This window comes from Tachysurus vachellii, chromosome 6 (genome assembly GCF_030014155.1).
Source record: "Tachysurus vachellii isolate PV-2020 chromosome 6, HZAU_Pvac_v1, whole genome shotgun sequence".
Taxonomy (NCBI): Eukaryota; Metazoa; Chordata; class Actinopteri; order Siluriformes; family Bagridae; genus Tachysurus; species Tachysurus vachellii.
In genome coordinates this window covers 10,523,901-10,548,225 of record NC_083465.1, presented here as the reverse complement: position 1 = coordinate 10,548,225, position 24,325 = coordinate 10,523,901, and the positions used below count along the sequence as shown (strand labels likewise).

Here is a 24,325-nt window from a genome sequence, read left to right as displayed (position 1 = left end):
GACAAGACTGCACCACTGTCCAAAAACACTGACTAAGACTAAATTAACATGCATTATTGTTGACAAAAAAGACGAGACGAAAATGTTTTGTATAAAATAAAAACTAAGATAAAATCTCTCTTCATTTTCGTCTACAATTGTCTCTGCTTTTCATCAGCTGTTACGCTTTTAAAATATTCACAACGAGTTCGCGGCTTCGCTGTTGCTCAAGTTACAGGTCCGCGAAGCGGATCCCGCTTATTATATTGCTACCTACCAAATAAATCGATAATTTGACTCAAAATGATGATTTAAAAAGGAGTTTATTGATTTAAAAACAATTGTATTGTTTCCGCTAAAGAAAATAGTGCGCGCTGTCTCTACGGTTAGAATCCTGTGTGTCCATGGCAACGCTCTGTTTTTCGTGGCAACGGTGTGTTATAGTTTGCAGCGGTCTGTTATCAAGAAATAAAATAGTGTGTGTAGAAAGAATTTGTCCACACGCCGCGCAAAATAAATAAATAAATACTCCTGAGCACAAGTCCACCCCTGGTCTAGTCAGGCTTTTTGCTTTTTGTGTTAAATTATATTTCCTGTCGCTGCGCAGGCTCTTTTATTGTACATGACAGCTTATGTCCCGATGACCGGTCTTTGCATTACGATTAAAAGCAGCATCAATAAAGTAAAAAATGTGATGTGCAGTCAAGTTCGAGTGTATGCACTGTTTAAACGAGTGTTCTCAACTTCTCACTGATACTTTTGTGATTCGCGGAGTTTTGACAAGTTTTATAGCCTTGATATTCTTATTCAAAAGTGGTGACAGAAAACCTCAGCACACCCAACATGAAACCTCTTCCCACGCCTCTGTCACAATCACATCATAATCAAAATGAATAATTAGGCTTAAAAGCAAATGTATATGTAAGGGAATAAGGGAATATGCAATACATACATATACATATATACATATACATATATACATATACACACACACACACATATATATATATATATATATATATATATATATATATATATATATATATATATATATATATATATATATATATATTTATACACACCTATAGTTTTGATCTTAGGCTTTTCATTAAGTTATTTATTTCCACTATAACACTTGTGTTCCTGATATTATTGCATTTAATGAGGCCTCGTTGTATTTATTCTTACAATAGATTCCAGATGTGGTCAAGCTACAATTTTTTGACTAAAACTAGACTAAAATTAAAAGACTTAGTTGACTAAAACTTGACTAAGTTACCTTGAGTTTTCTTTTGACTAAAATGACGAGACTTTTAGTCGACTAAAACTAAGACTAACAAAAAAGATATGTGAATGACTAAATATGACTAAAACTAACAAGGACATTTGGCACAAGACTAAGACTAAATTAAAAATAGGTGACGAAATTAACACTAATCTATTCACTTATTTTTTTTGTTTCATCCGCTTACATTATATGTGTGTGAATGTGCGCACCTTTTAAATGAGAGCATTCATTTTGTTGTGCAGCTGTACATTGACAATAAAGTATTCTATTCAGTTCTATTCTGTGTTGATAACAGCCACGTGTTGATGTTTAAGATATTTATGTAATTTAAACATTCTATTTATTAGACCTGACCATGAGGCAAAGTATCCATAAAATCACTGCAAGATGCCATGAATTTAGAGGAAAGCAAATCTCGTTGCTTCGTACTTCCTGTACGTGACGGTCGCGTCACTGCTTCATGTTAACAAATAATATCCAAGTGTGTGGAATTCACAATGCTCATTTGAATGACTGGGGCAGTGCACGGTGAGATCGGCTACACACGTGCTCCCAAGATGACGAGTAGGGATTTTAAAATAAGGCCCACGCACACCTTTACTCCGAACTCATGTTACACAGAGTGAGAGTAAGTCATTCAAGTCATCAGCTCCCCCTTGGTGTGTGTATATTTCACTGACCTGTCTTTTTACCCTTTACTCCGTGTTTGAGCTGCGATTGTATCCTTATCTGGTGAGAGCCAATGGTTTTTGTTTTTTTTTTCCGTTTTGGACAGGCTGGAGAACGAAGTACACTGCTCAGATAACAAAATATACAGAAAACCCAGGCTGAGTAACGAAAATGTGCAGATTGTAAGTGACAGCAGTTGATTTTGCAGTCGTTCTCTATACTTTATCTTTAGCTAGGTAGCTAGAGTTAAAAAGCTAAATTGCTATCATTAGCCTTGGGACTAAGTCAAGTGTTAGGGAAACCATTAGAGAGAGTAAGAGAGAGAGAGAGACAGAGACACACAGAAACAGAGAGACACATAGAGACAGAGAGAGAGAGAGTAAGAGAGATTGAGATTTATGATTGTTGTCTGGAAAATACTGTTAAATTTTCAATAGCCTGTAGACACAATGATGAAATCACGCGTCTGAGACAAGTGAAGGTGAACAAACGGCTCACATCATTCACTTTCCCACGCTACACTGAGTCGCTAACTATCCATCAACCTCATCATCATCAGTCAACTTAACGTCAATCAGTACTCTTCCCCTCATTTCCTTCCCTTGCCTTGGGGGAAAAGATTTTAGCAGGGAGCAGAACTTTAAGACCCATTACAAAAAGGAAGCTGCCATTTATTGACATGACATCACCTGCTCAGCTTACCGGAGTTCTTTTTCTAATCTGTCCCACAGCAAAACCTGTCTCAACATTCACAAAAAAAAAGATTATAGGATTTTCTTCTTAGTATCTTGGGCAACCTTTACTGGAGTGTTTCTTTACTGCCTTCGACCTCAAGACGTTTCCTGAGGATGGTGATTCCAATCAATTTGAATTATAACAAATGAATCCGAGTGTGCTTTGCTTTATAATGTCGATGATAATACTATAAACTCCACTAAGATATACTATAAATACTATACTATAAATATACTATAAATACTATACTATAAATATACTATAAATACTATAAACTCCACTACTCCACTAAACTAAAGATTACACATGCTCCAAGCTGAAAAAAAGCCTAAATACAAATGAGGTACATTTATCATAAGCACTATTATGTAGATATATAGTTATTTAAGAAAATGGAGAGAAAAGATGTCTTGGAGAGTAACAGTGATGTACATAGACAGTTAAACAATAGAGAGAGAGAGAGAGAGAGAGAGAGAGAGAGAGAGAGAACTTCTAGGAGAGTGACAGCTTCTTTAATATCCGGGGTTGTGTATGCTGTTTTCCCACACAGCTGGGTAAGATGGTAAAATGTGCCCTCTGGGACTTTTAAGAGGCTAAGGAAATCTGAACACGCTCACTCCACCTTTCTCACAGTGACTGACAGTTCACTATATAAACCAAAGTGCACGAGGCCGCACCTCCTGTGACGGGCCACAACGCTACGGTGGATGAGGAACAGATCATCAACCACAAGCCGGTACAAAAATCCATGCATGTAGAGGACGTCACACCAAGTTCATAAAGGTTTATGTAACATTAGACTGCTGGTCCAGGTGTTATATGGTGAAGTCGAGGTAAAATCCAATATATTCGTGTCTAAACTAAAATGATAAATAGGGGAATAGTGGACCTATAGGAAACATATTGCACAAGCGATATGGTCCTATATCCAAAACAGAAAACAAAATCTTTTACACAGACCTACTGCACGCACGCACACACACACACACACACGCAGCCACTCTCATCACTCAGCATGTCAATGCAGAGGAGAGGCAGCTCGTGTTGCTTTCTCCCTACCCAGATCATGTGGCAGGGTAAATAAACGCTGAGTGCTGACAGATGTAGATGTGTGTGTGTTCGGAGGAACTTCGCAACACACTCTCGCAGAAAGAGTGAAACGTTCAAAGATGCTCAGGTACTAAAGTGGAGACTGTCTGCATGTGTGCGCATCTCTGTTTAACTGACAGTGATTAACTAATTTGCATTCATTCCAAATTACCCTCCATTCAAAAATGCGGCTCTCTAAGACAGATAGAGCAGAACCTTTATGAAGAAAAATAGCTTAGAAATAAGTTTACATGCCTTTTATTCCACAGGGTTTAAGCATCAATCTACATGCCCGAACCTACAGTGAGAGAGAGCTTGGTTGATGCATTTCACATTTCAAACCCGCTTGCTTTCCTTTCCCTTTGCTCGGGTGCAGTTTGTCATCTTGTAGTAACAATCCAACACAACGCATGTGCTACAAGCAAAGAACACACAAAAAAAAAACACACATTCTCGCCTCTAAATTACCAGCCAACTAGAAGCAACAGACTTTTTCTACACTGAACTAATCTGCATTTATTTTGTCAAGAGGGCCTCCAGAGTTAAAGGCTATGTTTGCGAATGAAAATCAAGACGAGAGGATGAGCGAAAGCAAGCATGCAGAACAGAGGGACAGAATGAGGAGAGAAAAAGAAAGAAGAGAGGATACACATAGCCTCGGGGCTTGAATCAACGTATGAGGCTGTCGGCAAACTTAATTGAATTAATTTTGTTAGAAAATGGATTACTTCGAATTTGAGACAGCAAAAGCAAACAGACAGAAAACAGGATTAGCTCACTAGTCCAGCTGACTCCTGTTTATTACTCAAAATTTAAGATCCTAGCCAGTGCAAGACAGCTGGTGTGGTGCCTAGGATTACTTGCAAGCTTTGAGGAGAGTTAAAGAAACATCATCATGGTACAGACAACAATCTAATAAAAAATTTTGGTGGCTTTAGTGGGAAACATTTCCGTTTTGGTGGGGAAACCGATGGATGAAACGGTCTTAAGTGGAATTATACCTAATGCTAATGGATTTAACCGTTTAAGTCATCGAAGCTTAATGTAATACCTGGTCTATTAGAGTTCTTCTAGATAAAGTGTTGTTAAATAACTGCCTCTGCTTTTGTGACTGACCTGGTAAGTCCCGATGCCGATGTGTTTAGGGTCAATCTTGACCAGCTCAGCCAAAGGGTCCTGAACACGTCGTCCAATCGACACTGAGGAGAAATTCAGCAAAGGCTCTGTGTCATGGTAGCAACAGCCAGGAGGAGACAGGCAATAGACTGGAATCTCAAGGGATCAGAAAAATTACTCCTTTAATAAACCGGCATATCGAATGAAATTAGTGTAAATTAGCCATGTGTTTCTGGGGGTTTTATTGGCACCAGACTAAATGTAAAAACTCCACACAGGTTCATTCATTATTCTAGCAAATAATCATCAATTTTAAGTAATTACAGTCTCATATGTAAAAACTGCTTGCCACAACCCCCAAAACATAATTACAATTATTATCACTATTAAGCAACGAGAAAATATATACTTTGACTAAAAAAAAAATAATCCAATACTACAACATGGGTTGGTTAAACAAACAAACAAAAAAATAAAAAATACATAAAAAATAATAAAAAAAAAAAATAATCAGAAATCAGTGTTTGCTATGTATTATTAAAAGCAAGTAAAATTAAAATAAATAATTCAACGATTAGATATATAATGCAAAGCTAAATATAAAGAAACTATAAACTACTAATTGCAATTCCTACTAAGACTAATTTGTCTGTTATGTCACAGTACAGTCATTAAAGCACTGCTGTTGATACAGATACAGTTGACCAGTTCAGATTAATTACAGCCCACAAAATTAATCAGATCCATGATTACCATCCATGACTCTAAATTATGGACAAGGTATAATTTTACCATGTCTGTAATTTAGAAAAGCTACATTGGAGCTTTTTAGCAGCCTTACAGACTGGGGCTTGGTTGAGAGGCTGGAAAGGAAAAATCAATAAACATGCTATGATTTTTAAGTGCGAATGCATGACAGGATCATTTAACAGCCTGAGCTACAGATGAATGAGCCATGGCATTAACCAACGTGTGTGTGTGTGTGAGAGAGAGAGAGAGAGAGAGAGTGAGTGTGAGAAAGAGAGAGAGTGAGAGAGAGAGAATCCTCAATATGTTTAGCATCTAAGCGAAAACAGGAGACAGCTTATGCGTCTGGACAAACAAGACCAAATAATTCACTTTAGAAATTAATAAAATCTGACAATTTGTCCTGAAAAAATTTCCACTTAAATACAATGAAATTTGTCAACACAATTTGCCCAGATGCTAATAAGAAGCATGGCTTGAATAAGACATTGGCTTTACTTGTTGTTATTCATTTTGTTTAGCTTTTGCTGAGGGCCACTGTGGAGAATCAGCAATGCTTCGACGTTAACTGGGAACGATCAAGACAAAGAATATGAAAATATGTGTAAGGGGGGGTTGAAAACGAGAGGAAAAGGCAGACACACAACGTAAACCCTTAGAGAAAAGATGTTAGGGAACAAGAGCTGGTTTCAGTCTGACTGCTTGAAAACAAGGTCCACATTACTGAGAGCAAGGGAGAGCGGTGCTTTTTTATGTACTGTACAAGGCCTGAGTTGAAACTCTATCCCAGTGCAAATATTATTGCAGGCAGAAGCTTCCCACTGAGCCCAGTGCAGAGATGCAGCGAGGAAGGCATGGCAATCATCATCCAGCATCCCACCTCCATCCTTCACTCACAAACACCTACTTAAAGTCTCAGTCACGCCTAAACTACAGGTATTATCTACAGTCTGTTTCAGACATTCAATTCAATTCCATTTATTTGTATAGCACTTTTAACAACTGACATTGTCTCAAAGCAGCTTTATAGAAGTATAGAAAAAGAATAAAAATTGTAAAGTTTGAAACTAAATTACTATTTATTTCTAATATCAATCCCTAATAAGCAAGACTGAGGGGATGGAAAAACTCCCTGAGATGATACGGGGAAGGAACCTTGAAAGGAACCAGACTCGTTTGGGTGGTGATGTACAGTAAATAATGTAAATGTAAGCATAATTCATTATAGACTTAAACACTGATTTATTTCTGCCTAAATGTTCACTGATGAAGACCTGAGCACAAAGCTAATGATACACACATAATTATAAAGCATCGTCTCACACTAATATATTTTTCACATTTAACAGAGGGACTCAAAATATCAAAAAAAGTCTCAAATGTGTCAATAGACATAATACAAAAAATGTTGTGTGTAACAATTACGTGTGTAATTAATAGTAAATTCAGTTAGTTAGCCACACATTGGCTCAACTGGGTATTCACATTTTTTACATAACATAATTTTGCTAACAAAACAAATCTTACTATACAGTGATCAACTGACTGAACTTAAAAGTCACAGTATCAGGGCTCTCAAGTTTTGAAGACAGGCAAGCGTGACATCTCCACCCACCCCCCAACCACCCATTAAAAAAAAAAAGCATTTGTTCAATTTCCATTTATTAATTGTGTGTGTGTGTGTGTGTGTGTGTGTGTGTGCGTGCGAGAGAGAGAGAGAGAGAATTATTACTGGTGTTGTTTATTGTAAGTGTTTGTTGCCTTTTTGAACTCCTTTATCATTTGTAATGTTGCTCCTATTTAAAACAGTTCGGCTCAAGCCCAGACATTTTTAGTGTCATGATTGAGGACAATGTCCCAGCCAGAGACAAGCTGTTTCGTGTTGAGGTTTTGTTCAAACCGACCATCGAAAATACCCTCTCTAATGAATGTTTGTTTTTTTATTGGCTCTTGCATTAAATCTTACCCAGATACAATAGTGCTATTTTCTGGCTATTGTGCAGCCTCTTTTTTTGATTGGCTGATCAGTGTCAGGCTCGACTAAGAACTCCAGGGGAGACGCGCTTGATTCCTGCCCAATTCCATAGAGACAGCGGTGTGGACTGATACATTTTGGGCACTGCGGCATTTTAAATATATGACAAATAGTCAAAAAGTTTTTCTGCGTGAGAAATACGATGTGTGGAGAGAGAGCATGATAAAAGACCCAATGTGTGACCATCACTCTCAATGCGTGATACTTGACAGCCCTGCAGTATACACAGAGACAGTCATCTGTCAGGTCATCACTGTCAAACTCAGAAGCTGGTCACTACACCCTCAGTTAGTCAGTTACTTTATGCTCAGTCAGTCAGTGACTACATGAACTATTTCTCTATCACTAAGTATATAATGAATGACTGAACACAATCACTGACTTTGTTCAATTAGTCAGTTACTGTGTAAAGTGAATTATTGAGCACAGAGTAACTGACTAACTGAACAATCACTGACTGAGTGTAAGTAGAGAGACATGATGAGAAACCAGACACTTATGGAGGGTATAATGAGAAGCCTAACATTATGAGAACTTTTAATCTTACAGAACTGCACACACATACTGTACACACAATCTTGCAATTTCTTTTGGCTTTTGTAAAAAATGATAAATATAGCTCCCCAGTTCGCCTTTGCACTTGACCAGGAGAAAATTTACGATTAATGCTATACTGATTTACTGCTTTTATAGAGGAAGTCTGGAATAATTCACAGATCCTGCTTTTGAGAGCATCTGAGTCATTTCCAGAGCTTTTCTGTGTGCTTTTTTTGTTTGTGGGATTACAGACTGAGCATCTGTGTGGTCCAGGACACAGTCAAAGCTTAAGAAGTCTAGTCCGGTTTTACAGTAACATAATGAGTTGCACAGATCTAGCAGGACCAGGAGTAACAACAAATAGAATATTATAAACAATGCATGCCACATATGGTCTGCATGGCTTGCGTAAAAGCAAAACTTTGAGGTGGGCGGTCAATTATGCCCTGACATGGCCTAGAGGCAAGTGCCCACAAAGGCATCATAAAACATAAAAAAAAAAAAAAAACAGGGAAAAATCTAGATGACTGACTGCTGAGTTGAAAAGAAAAAGTAAGGTATGTTTACAACAGCAGGACAAGCTCCTGTGCTCAAAAACACTGAAAGTATGGAAGGCTTAAACTATTCTTATGTAGATTGTGAACCTCAGTAAAATGAGTTATTTTTCTAGCATAGAAGAGAACTCTCAGGCTTACAATTCATATGTAATGTGAGATTTTAAAACTTCACTGGAAATACACTTTGATGCTAGTATTATATTACAGAGACATTTGGCAGTTTTCCTGTCAAGGTGGTAAAAATGTTCAGAGACAGAGAGAGAGAGAGAGAGAGAGAGACAGAGAGAGAGAGAGAGACACACACACATGCACACACACACACACACAGAGAGACAGAGAGAGACATGCACACACACACAGAGAGAGAGAGAGAGAGAGAGAGACAGATAGACAGAGAGAGAGAGAGAGAGAGAGAGAGAGAGAGAGAGCAAGAGAGAGAAAGAGAGAGAGCGAGAGAGAGAGAGAGAGCGAGAGCGAGAGACACACATGCACACACAGAGAGAGAGAGAGAGAGAGAGAGAGAGAGAGAGAGAGAGAGAGAGAGAGAGAGAGGCAGAGAGAGAGAGAGAGAGAGAGGCAGAGAGAGAGAGAGAGACAGGCAGACAATAAGAGAATAAATTAAGCAATAGTTACCTGCACTCCTCAGGTTTGGATCCATGTCTGGCATCTCTTTGACGGCTTCTGGACTGACGCTGTAGACGGATGCTCCAGCTTCATTAGTGATACTGAAAATCAAATCAAATATACGGCACACATTTTAAAAATCTGGAAAACAAAAGCATTTCAATCTTCTAAAATATGTTTTCCAAGTGATTCTAGATAGTCGATTTAATGATATACACTGATCTTTCTGATATACACAAAAATAACACGTGCCTCAGTTGGAAAGCAAAGGTCATTTTTAATGAAACCTTAAGAGCATGACCTACAAAGTCTCAGACATATTTATCCTATCTATATCTGAAACAAAAATAATAACACATGACTTCTAAATGACTAAAAGGTAATGAGATAACGCAATAAATTAGTAATTCATTGATACAAGATACAACAGGTCATTTTAGATCAGGATCAGTTTTAGATCAGTCTTATTCATTGAACAGTTTTATTCTGAATTTTCTGCAAAAATTCAATTTAGTCTTTAAATTTAAATGATTTAAATGCTTTCGACTACAAAGTCGCTTTGGACAAATCCGCTTCTAGAAAGCGAATGTACAGACTGAAGAGGACACATGCAATGAGAAAGAACCTAAACACTGAGACTCAAATACAGCCTCAAAAAGAGAAAGCTACCTTCTGCTGTCCAATAATAGTTAAAGGGTGCAAATATGTATTAAATAACTACGTGAGAGATTAATCCAAGGACTCTACTTAAATAGAGTAAAGAAGAGGCCAGAGATCCAACAAATGGAATGGCAAATGGATGGTCTAGGTACAGAAGGTAGTATAATAAGGTAGGATAATGGGGCTGCACGTTGTGGATGATAAAAGGATTATGAATAAATTACCACACACACACACACACACACACACACACACAGGTCTATAATCACTACTAGGTGTTTAACAATCTAGGCATGGTCACTAATCTGTAGTATGTAAATGTTAGAAGAGAATTAAATAATTGATGAAAATGTCACACTGTGGTACAAAAAATAATAACTTGAGCTAACACTGCCATCTAGAGGACATAACAAAAGGAATGTAAATTCAGCAACAAGACCAATACACACTGGTAATAAGATTAAAAAAAGAATTAAATAAATAAAAACCTCATGCTTAAAAACTTCATTTTCTAGCAGACTTCTTAGTAGTAATAATTTGATGACCATCATTGTAAACTATAAAACATTATTTAATGCTTAAGTTTAAGTTTATTCGGTGATAAATTCTTGTATTTTATTACTACTACTAATAATAATAAATGTAAGCTCCATAATCAATACACACACACAAAAAAAAAAGATTTTGACATCTGTACTAAACTAATTATTTTCAGTATCTTTATAGTCTACAGTAGCTTTAAAAGCCATCACACAAAAACAGCATTTCTAACACTTTAAAAACAGGACTGTACCTTGAGAAATACTCAAGGTCAAGAGCAGATTCCACAGAAAGCATTTATTACTTCCTGAAAACATACATATATAGTCAAGGTCAAGGTCAGCTGCCAAAAGTGAGTTTACTACTGCTCAAAAACCAGACTACCTTTACAGCTACATAGACAAGGTCAAGGTCAATGCTAGATCTCAACCCTTTCACAGCCTTTATCAGAATCCTATAATGAAAGATAGAAATGAGACAAAAATGCCCTGAGATCACCACAATAACCAGTCTACCCACTCCTCCATGTTTAGCATGGCTCATTATGTCATGCTAAATTTTACCCATGACAACTCCGAGGCTTTGGACCTTCTATTACAAGAACCTGTGGTCTGTTTTTTATTCTTCTCCAGAGTCCCCCGTTCCCCTCCCCTCTTTGCCCCCGCTGTAACAGAGCATCATAACCAACCATCTGCCCCCACACTACAGCTGACATGTCGCTGTGAAATCTGTGCTAACAAGGCCTGGCATATGACCTTCAGTAAGGTCACGGTGGAACTGGTCACTAATAAGACACTACCACACACACACAGGCAAAAACCTTTCATCATTACAGAATTTAGAGATGCAGTACAAACAAATGAAAAAAACTTAGCTGAATAAACTAGTTCCACCATCTCTTAGGGTAAGAGGCAAGTATACTACAAGACTCTTCTCTGTTCTGGCACCATGGTGGTGGAATGAACTTCCCCTAGAGGTCCGGACAGCTGAGTCACTGGCTATCTTCAAGCGGCGGTTGAAGACCTACTTATTCAGGAAACACTTCAACTAGCACTTCTTTCCTTATCTTTTGCATTAAAAAAAAAAAAAAAAAAAAAAAAACCAAACACAACCTTTGACACTTTTTCATTGTAACTTTGAACAAATGTTTTAAACTCATGGTATCTTAAGTATGTAACCTAGTGAGCCAGCATTAATGTATCTCTGGATAAGGGTGTCTGCCAAACGCTGTAAATGTAAATGACACCTATTTAACTTCCTAACTCTTACTCTTTTCCTTTCTTACACACACATGCAGATGCTGATGAAGGTCAAGGGGCAGGATTGTACAATGGCATCTATGTGTCATGCCATATAAGTATATAACCACATAACACCATAAAAACAATCCCTATACTCTCAAACACACTCACATACCCCTCACACCACACACAGAAAAACAACAAAACACAATTAAGTGATATGAGACACTGTTAGCTGCCTGAGGTCAGCTGAAACCGAGATGGTGTCTATATGTAGAGGACTCCAACACACCTAAGGGAAATGATATGAGGGAAATTAAAAGAATGGCAGACTGGCCATGTCACGTCTGAATTAATTAGCATGGCTGCTGGATAACCGTCAACACTGACCGTGGCATGGATACATGGACACAGTCATACTGATGCAAGGGCATTGCCATGGCAGCCAGCAGAAGGATGTCCATACCCACTTTGCCACAAGTGAATGTAAACAGATCCACTCAAAAAAAAACAACTTGCCTCTAAGCACTGCCAGTGATCCTGCAGGTCTGAGAGTCACACACACACCCACACACAACCTCCTCCACACCCCAAACACACACACCCCCACACCCCAAACACACACACCTTGCCCCACCCATACACACACACACACACACACTTAAGTCTTTATCATTGTCACAGGGCAAGGTGAATGAAAGATCCTCATTAAAAGGAATGGTAGCCCTCCAAAAGCTCACACACCCTCAGCCATGTCCTATCAGTGAGATACAGGGAACACACTTTGATCCCTCTCCCATGTTGCCAACAGCCTACAACAAAAAGGCAAACTGAAATAATCAGCCACTGGATCATTTGGGATAAGAACAATCACACACTGATCGTTGGTTCTGTGGGTTTAGACATATACTGTAGCTCAATATAAGTACCTTTACTATCCAGTTGGATACTACTGTTAGTACTACTAAGGGTGCAAGCTTAGATAACTCTAAACTGTCTTTATATCTGGAATTGTTCAACTCAACAAAAATGTGAAAACTAAGCTTTTAGTCTGTTAAAAAAGTCTACTGGCGCTATTGGGAAACATACTGGTTTTATGTTACACTACAGCATTATTATTAGAAAAGCTTGCTTTCACTGTAATCTTACATGTTTTAGATGGCACAATTGGCTAGATAACCTTTCATTTGAACATTTTTAAGGAACTTGCACCCAAGCTAATAAAAACTAAGGTTCCCGCTCATCAAATTGCACACGTGCGTGCCAATAGAACCCCCTTGAAAACAGCAGTTCCAAACTAACCATATATACTAACCATACAAACCATGGTAATGAGCACTTCAGAGTTGACTTATGCAGTTATGGGGTTTCACTGAGGTTTCCATGTGCATCTTTGTCTCTTGGGAAGGCAATAAACTTTAACTTCAAACCGCCAAGCACAAGCAAACGAGGCATGAAATGTGCAGCACAGTAAATGCGTTACTGCTAGGCACTGCTTCTAGACATTATAGCATCACAAGAACACACTAAATGGCAACTGACAATGAGTATCTGCCATCTGTGTTTAGGGCGACGAAGGTTGAAGCGACAGCTAGTTCAATCACATGCATGACTGACGTGATCCAATCAATGCGACGTGGACTGGGGCCGACGCGGTTTAGTACGGAGTCAACTTCGGTGTCGCTGCTACACGAAAGAACAGGAGTTTATCATCTGTGGTAATGTACAGGACATTACATGTGAAAGGAAAAAGTCCAATAGATATATACGCTTATACATTACATCTAGTTTATACATTATATCTTGTATATGCTCATACATCATAAACACACACACTCCTTCCAGTACAAAGACATGTACTGTAGATCTCTATATTATCTGTAGTATGTGTATGGGTCTGTGTGTCCCACCTTGTGGTTACCCATAACCCTGTGTAAGATAAATGGTTCAGGATAATGCTTTTACCAACATAAATAGAGAGATAAACGATACAGAGAAACCCGAGAACAGGAAGCAGGACAAAAAGATATTAGTTCTTGTTTGATGGTGTAAAATGTTCGGTACCACACACGGCCACACACATTGTACTTAAATATGCCAGAAAATACTGTATAAAATAGCGAGAAGCTTTGGCAGACCTTCAACTAGCCTACCATTGAAGAGTTGTTTTTGCCAATAGAGAAGCAAAAAAAAAATAATAATGATCAGGAGGAGGTTTTTATGACTATGTTTGATCAATCAATGGTCTGTACTTTTTTATTTATTTATTTATTTTTTTAGCTCAAGCCATATGTCCTAGGTAGGAAGAGTAACCAAATCCAGCACGAGTAACTAAAATATGGCTCACTTGCGGTGGAAATAGTGACAACATGGATGGTTCCGGTTAATGTGCCATGCTGAGCTGAGCTTATGTAATTGACCCAGCTAAGATTACGTATACTAATAATTATTACATTCATTAAAGCAGAAACCATAACAGAAGTTTTAAGCAGTAGAGAGCATGACCATTTCTTAAGGAACTGAAGTCTGAACTGGCTGTCGTTTCTGATTCAGACATGCAACCTTCAAATGAGCCTAGATCTGCAGGCATGTGCCTATAATTATCCTCCATCCCTTACTGACCTGATCACCCTACCCAGAATCCTCCACTGTTCTAGAGACAAATTTCACTGATGCCAAATACTCATCATCCAAGGCCTTTTGGCCATGAATGATCTCATTCTACCAAGAGCAGGCCAGAATCCAAGAGCATTAATTACCTGAAGACAGACTTCACTGGAACAAAACAAAACGACGAGCATGAGTGCACACACACACACACACACAGCTCTAAACACCATAAGGGGAAAACACTGAAGCACAACGACAGAATTTTACTAATTTTTTGCAACAGATTTTCCTTAATTGACAGAATTCTTCAGTTAAACTAAATTATAGAGATGCTATGAAAAAAAGTTAATAGCATAATGTACATATGGAAATGTAACTTAATATTAAGATGATTTAATAGTTTGCTGAGAGCTTATTCATTATTCATGGAGAGTTTCCCAGTGGATCCAAAGCCAGTCACTTAGTACTGAGCAAAATTTGGGAGAATTCACCCATCATATCACGCACAAACACACACAACCGCACACGCTCACACAACCACAGGCGTGCACAAGAGAGACAAAAGAGAGATATGTGGAAATGATTGGGATTGGGAACAGGAGCATGGGGCTGTTGAGGGAACTACTGTGACAAATCTTTGTTACACAGACTGAAGCTAATGGTCAGTGACGAGCTGGCTTGTGGCAAAAGAGCTGCCTGAAGAAAACAGTATAGTCACTGTGTTTTTGTTTTTTTTTTTGGTCCTCTGATAGCATTGCTGAAAGCGTAGTGTGAGTGGTCAGCAGCCAAGGCGCTGTATCACCATCACTGCTCTGATAGCCAAACTGACATAATCAGCTGGAGATATCACTTTAGGCTTTCTCGTTAAACAGCATACATGTCATGTATCAGCTCACCAGCAAGAAGCACAGTCAGATTGAAAGAACAGCAGTAAGCAGCGCTGCACTGTGCCATTATGAATATGCAAGACAATAAACCAACTACGTAGACTTAAAAAAAAATTCAGTTTACAATTTGAGTTTCTGTGAACTTGCTTATTAACCACATACAGCAAAAAAACAAACAAAAAAACCCCCAACAACTAACCTTTAATAGTGACTAACACTACACATCAGAAGCAAGCTTGTGGATTCATCCTTAAAATACAAATACGGCAACAAGAAGAAACGTGCTCACTCCTGTGAAAACTCTGATGACACACTGACAGTGAAGGTCATTGAATGTCTACCAACGGTCTATTCGTCAGAGAATAAGAAACACTGATACATACACATATATATATACATATACATACACACACATATACATATATATACATATATATATATACATACATACATACATACATACATACACATATATATATATATATATATATATATATATATATATATATATATATATATATATATATATATATATATATATATATATATATATATATATACACACACACACACATATATATATACACTTCCTTTATTTCATTGTTCTACAAACATAAGGATTTGGTTGCATTTGAAATTAATGAACGGCATGCAATACTAATTAACAGTGAATAATACATTTAATATTGTTGAACATTGGTTCAAGTTAGTTCAAGTTAGTATGTGCTGTTTCCTGTACAGTATCACCGCTGTATCATCTCCACTGAGATGAGGTCGACTCTGTGAGGAATTCTGAGGCATCTAAAGATCTACCAGCTCCAGTTCAACTCTATACTAAAGAGGAGATTCCAACTCAATGTGGTCTTTAAGGACAAAAACTTCCTAATCAATACAACATTTATCAGACTGTATATTTATAATCACACCCTCCGGTGTCACCCATATGAGGATGAGGTTCCCCTTTGAGTCTGGTTCCTCTTAAGGTTTCTTCCTTCACCATCTAAAGGGAGTTTTTCCTCCCCACAGTCACCTGAGTCACCTCAGACTTCCTCATCGGGGATAAATACATACACATTTAAATATATCTAATATTAATCTTGAATTTTGGATTCTTAATGTTTTTATATTATTCTTTATTATAACCTTTTGTTTATGTTCCGCAAAGCTGCTTTGAGACAATTGTAAAAAGCGCTATACAAATAAATTTGAATTGAATTGAATGTGTTAGCAAACTGCGTGTTCTCTCAGAGCCTCTAATCCCTTTTTTAGTAATATTACCATGAAACTGGTATTATAGAGTCTGCTGTCCTGACACTGGAGACTTCTCCATTAAATGTTAAATAAATATCTTTGCAGATGTCAATTATTAGACTTTTTAAATGTTTGTATTTTTGCTGATTTATTTTCTATGACCGCACGCCAATCAGATTTAAAGATGCAACAGCATCGAGGTATAAAACAATTTAAGGTAAAAAATGTATTAGAATTATAATGTTACTAAAATATATTAAATATCTTTAGAATATATATTCTAAAGATATTTATTATATATAAAAAATAATAAAAATGCAGTTTCAAGTTAAAAATGAAATTGAATTAAATTACATTTAGTTAAATACTAATTATTTTACTTAATAAAAAACACAGGGATACAAATGTCTTACTGTAGGTGCAATACATGCAATGTATTTAAAACGTCTACGCATCCCTAGACAGGGTTTTCCCAAGATGCCTGGAACAACCTGCCAGCCAAAACTGCACAGATCATTTGTGCACTCCAAAACTCTAAAGACAATTACAGTTAGGTTTAATATTTATCGCTTGTTTTAATGCTTACTGCTCATTCTAATACTTAGAAGATATTTCATCATCTAAAAAATTCCATGCGTCCAAGGCCTTGTCACCGCTGTAGATTAAAAAGCTTTTTTATTTTAGTTAAAAACCTTTAACGCAGAGATTAGACATTGGCCATCGATATAAACTCAGCAAATTTTGTAAATGTTAAAGAAAATGCTAGATGTCATTAACAAAATGGCAACGGGCACACAAGCGTGAAAACATGGTAATATTTGAGTGTAAAGGGAGTAGCAGTACAGCAGTGTGGCACAAGGCAATTCTCCCTTAGGCTGATGGTTACATGTGTGCTGCTGGTACATGTTGTCACTGTGCAGGAGCAGTGGAGCAGAAAAGAAGAAGAGAGCAGGCTGGCAGGGACCAGGGGACAGAAAGGGAAAACAGGATGAGGGGAAAAGACACCAGCAGTGCTTTTCATTCAGTAGTGTACACAGACAAAAAACAGATGGTGCAAATGTACCCAAAGGTTTAATTAAGTAGGGAAGAGCAGAAAATGGCTGTTAAAGAAAACTGAGCATGTATGTACAAAATATAAGTATGGACACTAACGTTGACACCGTTTCAAAGCTACAAATCACGTATTCCATTCTGAATACGTTCAATACCGTTAACTCGACATGCACCCGAAAATCCGAGCTTTCCGTGCAGAAGCAAAATGAATGTGCTGGTCTGATTTGGATTAAGATTTTGCAAAGTCAGACAAGGATATCTAAAAACAACAGGCAAAACCCCTGAAGCTCAAAAATTTACAGAATCAGCTCATTTATTTATTGGATAAATTAAAAAAATATATACTACCAGAAAAACCTGGAAAATGTGTGAGATAGGAATGCGTCGATTTCAGGCCCACGAGAACCGTAACACACTAGAACGGGCAGATGTATTTCAAAATAAAAAAGGTCAAATTGGGACAGTAATGACAGCTGATGGAAGCATGTCTATCATGTTACATGGAGCACTGGATGAAATAACCATTCACAAAAATAAAAAAATAATACTAATAATTATAAATTTTATATATATATATATATATATATATATATAGTGTATATATGTATATGTGTGTGTGTGTATATGTATATATATATAAATATATATATACATACACACACACACACACACACACACACACACACACATACATATATACACACACACACAGGCTTTTGTGTAGGTGCTGTTAACTAATCAATGGTGTATTGTATCAATTACTGTATCGTAAATTAAAAAAATGCTTCCTGAACTCACTACACATTCTATTATTGTTTCAGTTCTTTCATGTTTTTTTTTTTTAATTTCTTGACTCTGACGATCATAAAAGCTGAAACAACGTTCTTGAATAACTGAGCACACGCTGCTGAATAAGAACCTCAGTCTGTAGGATTTATTTCAACTAGCACTTCTCTTTCAGTAACACTTGGCCTCCTCGTTCGGGACCAGAAACAGTGCTAACGCACAGGCGACCGGTGTCTGACAGCAGATGCAGTGTTGGTTTTGTAGAGATCTCAAATCTTCTGCTTCCATTTTAGAATGGAGGTTGAAATGGATCCACTTGTGGAGTGCCAGGATGTCAGGTTTGACGCACTGAGCATCGCTGAGAATTACTAAGCAGACCTATCCAAGCTACACTCGAGAGATGTGAGCAATACCGTAAACCGCCAGTGCTGCACTCCATAGACGGCCACTTCAGAGCGGTTCTGGGCAGGCTTCCAGTCCGAACCAAAAGTCAATAAACACGGGTCTGGCTAGATAGAGAATGAGACGATCCCAAATCCAGCTGATATTTGAGTTGGACGAAAGCATGTTGGACGAGTTTTGATTTGAAGGGTGGTGAGAAATATTTGTTTTTAATTAAAGACAGTCATACAAGGTCCAGATATTTAAAATCCACAAGCCTTACACACTGCAGACCATCTTTATTTCATCTACTCCCGCATGTTCCCATAGCTGTTATTTTCCTGCCACTGGGAGTTTATTGATTGTGAGTTTCCAGCTTTCAGTCTGTACATGCACAGGATTCTAGTAAGACCTTGACTTCACTTCAAACAAATAAAAGTTGACGCTGAGCTTTACTTAAGTGCTGGGTTTTTTTTTTATTATAAGATTAGGATCAGCTCTCCTGCAGCAGGACTTATATGACACTTTCTAAGCAGAAACAACCAAACTGACACTAGGTCATTGTTTATGAGCATGTAGTACATTTCCACACTTACCAGTAGGACACGTCCAAAGGTTTGAAAAAGCCACTTTTGATGAGATCAGCAAAGAAAGACTCCGTCTCCCTGCATGCGGTGCCATTTCCTATGACAACAGTCTGGCAGCTGGAATTGAAGTGGTGATGGAGGGGAAAGAAAAGAAAAGAAAAGAAAAGTCAAAATCTTGTTAATGCAAATAGTCCTAAGAAAAATATGTTTTACTTATTTTACTGCCTTAACCTTTTATAAACTAGACTCTGCTGAGTGACTTCATTCTAATAAATGTGTGACTTATGGGGACATAATCTATATTCTAGAAAAAGGCAATAAATGAGCTATGTACTGTTTGACAAACACTTTTCTTGCAAATAGGAGAAGTAAACATTTCACCTGAAAGACACTTTCTCACTGACTTGCACCTCAATTAAACATATTCCATCTCACATTATACACCAAATGGCCAAAAGTTTGTTGACCCCTGACCATCACACTTGTACGTGCTTGTTTACGGTCCACCCTAAGCTCCAGTCTTCTAGAAAGGCTTTCTGCCAGATTATGAAACGTAGCTGTGGGGATTTGTGCTCATTAAGCCATAAGAGTATTAGTGAAGTCAGGCACTGATGAAAGACAAGGAGGTCTGGTGTGTGATCAGCAAAGATGTTCAGTGGGCTTGAGATCAGGGTTCTGTGGAAGCCACTCAAGTTTTCCTTGACCTCATGTTTTTACGCAAAGAAAAAAAATAAAAAAGGTACAAATCTGGGGAAGTCACACATATGTGTATAATAGTCATGTGTTCATATTCTCCTGGCCTCCTGTAGATTAGATGTCAATCATCTCTGAACGTACAGTACAAGTCTTAACATTTTAACAAATATCAAATCTAACCCAGTTAACTGTGGTAACTGTGGGAATTTTTTTTGAATGACAACTTTTTTCTCTAACACACTAATTCAGAAGAAACAGAACAAAGATAAAAACAAAATACAAAATGTTAATAAAGTTACTTTATTAAAGTTAATAAAGTAAATATGCTATGAAAAAGCCCCTGTGCTTCACCCAGTTTATAGAGATGAGCACAGACAAAAAAAAGCCAAGGATTTATAAAATGAATAAATAAAGAAAAGAATGAGTTTACACATTTGTAGTACCTATGTTTAAGCATGAGGTGGCGCAGTTTGTCAGCCTCTCTTTTCCTGCCTGAGCCATGCAGATACACCACATCTGTGTGCAGGATCTGACCTGAGATGTCACAAAGACAAAACAACATAATACAAGAGTATGAACTCAGGAAGCACAATTGTTTTTAAAAAAAAAAAAAAAATCATCATTTCTGCTCTTTCCATTCTGTTTCTGAATAGTCCGTGGACTACCCTCGTTCCTCCAGGACAGACAGCACCACTTATCTATACGCTCCTGCTTGAAAGCACCTAATCCTCCTGGACACTGTCAGAGAGCAGAATTCTGTTTGATGGCAACCCCCACAGACCTGTTACGGTCAAGCGGAGTCTGGCACGACGGGTGTAGATGTGTGTGGTGCTGCTACAGGGCAAAGAGCAAAGCATGGTGATGCAAACTGGCATGCCCTCATCAGGCCAATCAGCCACAGGTGCCCATGCCCAGCATCAAGCCCCGCCCACAGAGACGGTACAGCGTGCACGCCGCTCCTGCTAGCCAATCATATACACCTGTTTAAAATGCCGAATCAAACTATTTAGTTTGAAGACATCAGTCTTAAAGATAATACTGATAATATGGTAATTGAAGAACACATAATAATAAGTTTTTTTAATAATAATAAAAATGTATTATTATACATAGTGTTTCTACAATATATATGTAACCTGCATGCCTTTAATGATATTTTTATATATTAAAGATGCCTTTAAACACACTATATGACAAAGTATTTGGACTCCTGGAAGCACACAATTGTATAGGATGTCACTATGTGCTGTAGAATTAAAAGATCCCTTCACAGAAACTAAGCAGTCGGGTTCTGTTCCAGTATGAAAAGTGCTCCTGTGCACAAAGATTTGAGTGAATTGCACAGTGCATACCGTATAAACCTCAAATTATTTTTATGCCTCGTAGGCTTTTCAACAACTATAACAAAAAATAGCACAAACATATATGCGTTGAACATTTCCACGTCCTTAGATGTGAAAACAAACAAATTCTCCATTTTAAGACTCAAAAATATTTCATTAAAAAACAAAAAAACAACAGACATCTGCAGCACAGTGTGGTCTTACTGGTGGGGGAGAGGATTGCCAGTTTGCAGCCATGCCGATATCCAGGATCTACACCCATTAGGACACGTCCGCGTACAGGGCACACCAAGAGCCTCTGCCGGAGATTACGCACAAACATAGCAACAGACTCCTTCTCCGCACTAGTGGTCAGTTTGGTCCTGGAACAGGGGGGAAGAAAAAAAAAAAAGAAGAAATTCTATACATTCTATACACTTCTGGTGTTAAAAGAAACCTCTGTCCTGAAACACATTAAATATGTTTATATTGAAATTCTTGGGCTCTGCTTAGCACGTCTGGTGTTAACTTGTTGGTTGGTGCTGTATTTACATTATCCCTGTGTGAAGCTAGCTGCTGTTCTGACTGCACTGCAAGCACAATTACAACGGAGTCTAACAGAAGAAAGATGTTCGACAATCGTTCGCTGTCAGATCTTAAGATCAAACAGAAACCGTGTCGCAATATTTGCCTATAGCTTACACTATGCTCCTGTGACATTCGATGCCACAGACGTATTGGAGGCAGCAAAGACTGGACTCAGTGTTCCAGAATGTAATGCAGCTATACCACAAATCTGTGCTGAATTATAGCAGGGACTCAGCAAATGACTGATTTATAATGTGGTAAAAGCGCAAGACTCTTTAGAAACATTTGATCAGAGTGTTCAGGTGAAGTGGTGAAAGAGCTAAAGACGAAGCAAGGGCTAATTGTACTGGCATCACAATCAGCTTAGAGTCGAACCACATTAACACATTAACATAATACTTTAGAGATCCTTGTTGATGAAAGAAGTTTCAACTAAAAAAATAAATAAATAAATAAAAAATCAAACTTTTCAGAATTCCACTGCAAGAGAAATCTTGGATGCCTTTGAAGATCGTGTTCATTTTAACGATTTATATTCTGGTCATTTACAATACATTTTTCTTCTAAAGCTTTAAATAATCTTGAGCCTTTTGAATTTTTGTTTACAATGATCAGAGGATACCTATAGCTTCTGCTGAGCATGGGCAATAGAAGTCTCTTGTACGAGTCCTCTACAGCACTATTTAAAATTTTCATCAGCTCAGGACGTGCAAACACCTGAGGCCTCCACCTACAAAACACACACACACACACACACACACACAAAGACAATAAACAATAATCAATATATATCAATAATAATGATTGGTATTTTTTAATTTTTGACAACTACTTGCAACAGAACAGTGAGGAATGCAGAGGTCTATGAAAATGCTAGGATAAAAAAGGATAAAAAAAAAGGAATGGTGTGTGTAATAGAGGAGTTGGACTGCACACTTTGAAGGTGGGACACGGACCTGACGTTGACACACCACCTACAGAATTCAGCCTTCACCCAGTCAGGGATGTTAACCTTCACTGACAGAATCTTCAGATTCTCTCCTCGGTTAATGGCCAGTGTCTGAAACGAGAGTGTAACATGTAGAGACAGCAGACAAAGAGCCTGGCACAGTAATGCACTGCTGGTACCATTCCTTCATTCCCTACCAAAACAAGCTCAAATTGGCACATGCACAAAAAACGTCCTTTTAAATGAATGCCATGCCTACACTTTTTTCTAATAAAGGCTGTAGTTTTTAGAAAGAAAGAAGAAAAGACAAAAAAAAAAACAGACATCCAGAAATACAGACAGAAAAGGCAGAAAGAAGACACAGACAAAAAGAAAGAAACAAACAAAAGACAAGACAGACAAAAAAGACAGAGAGAAAAGAGAGACTTAAAAAAAAGACAGACAGACAGTCAGAAATAAGGACAGAAGTCCCCACAAGGTCCAAAGTGTCAGATGATATTTCATCTCCACACACACGCACACACACAGACAGACAGAGATACACACAAATACACACAGACAGAAAGAGAGACACACACAGATAGACAGAAAGAGGACAGAAAAACACAGAAAGAAAGAGAGACAAACACACAAAGAAAGAGAGATAAACACACAGAAAGAAAGAGAGACAAACACACAGAGAGAGACACACACAGAAAGAGAGAGAGGGAGACACGCACAGAAAGAGAGAGAGACTCACAGAAAGAGAGAGGCAGTCACACAGAAAGAGAGAGAGAGAGAGAGAGACACACACACAGAAAGAGAGAGACACACACAAAGAGAGAGACACACACACACAACACACAAAGAGAGAGACACACACACAACGAGAAACACACAGAAAGAGAGAGAGACACACACAGAAAGAGAGACACACACAACACACAAAGAGATAGACACACACACAACACACAAAGAGAGAGACACACACACAACGAGAAACACACACACAGAAAGAGAGACACACAAAGAGAGAGACACACACACAGAGAGAGAGACACACACACACACAACACACAAAGAGAGAGACACACACACACAGAACACACAAAGAGAGAGACACACACACACACACAACACACAACACACAAAGAGAGAGACACGCACACAGAGATACACACAAATACACACAGACAGAAAGAGAGACACACACAGATAGACAGAGGACAGAAAAACACAGAAAGAAAGAGAGACAAACACACAAAGAAAGAGAGATAAACACACAGAAAGAAAGAGAGACAAACACACAGAGAGAGACACACACAGAAAGAGAGAGAGGGAGACACACACAGAAAGAGAGAGAGACTCACACAAAGAGAGAGACACACACACAACACACAAAGAGAGAGACACACACAC

At 38.0% G+C, this 24,325-nt stretch overlaps 1 protein-coding gene across 3 annotated transcripts in view; it reads right to left on the bottom strand.

Moving 5' to 3' along the window:
• The window catches only part of srbd1 (S1 RNA binding domain 1), a 54,789-nt gene that overhangs the window by 17,370 nt on the left and 13,094 nt on the right, over positions 1-24,325 (bottom strand). For all 3 annotated transcript variants that reach the window (XM_060872136.1, XM_060872138.1, XM_060872137.1), the window contains 7 exons: positions 22,935-23,038; positions 22,601-22,708; positions 21,616-21,773; positions 20,512-20,602; positions 19,382-19,489; positions 9,386-9,477; positions 4,877-4,959 (listed from right to left, as the gene is read on the bottom strand). In XM_060872136.1, coding sequence (XP_060728119.1) covers positions 4,877-4,959; positions 9,386-9,477; positions 19,382-19,489; positions 20,512-20,602; positions 21,616-21,773; positions 22,601-22,708; positions 22,935-23,038 — 744 coding nt within the window. The remainder of the gene's footprint in view (positions 1-4,876; positions 4,960-9,385; positions 9,478-19,381; positions 19,490-20,511; positions 20,603-21,615; positions 21,774-22,600; positions 22,709-22,934; positions 23,039-24,325) is intronic.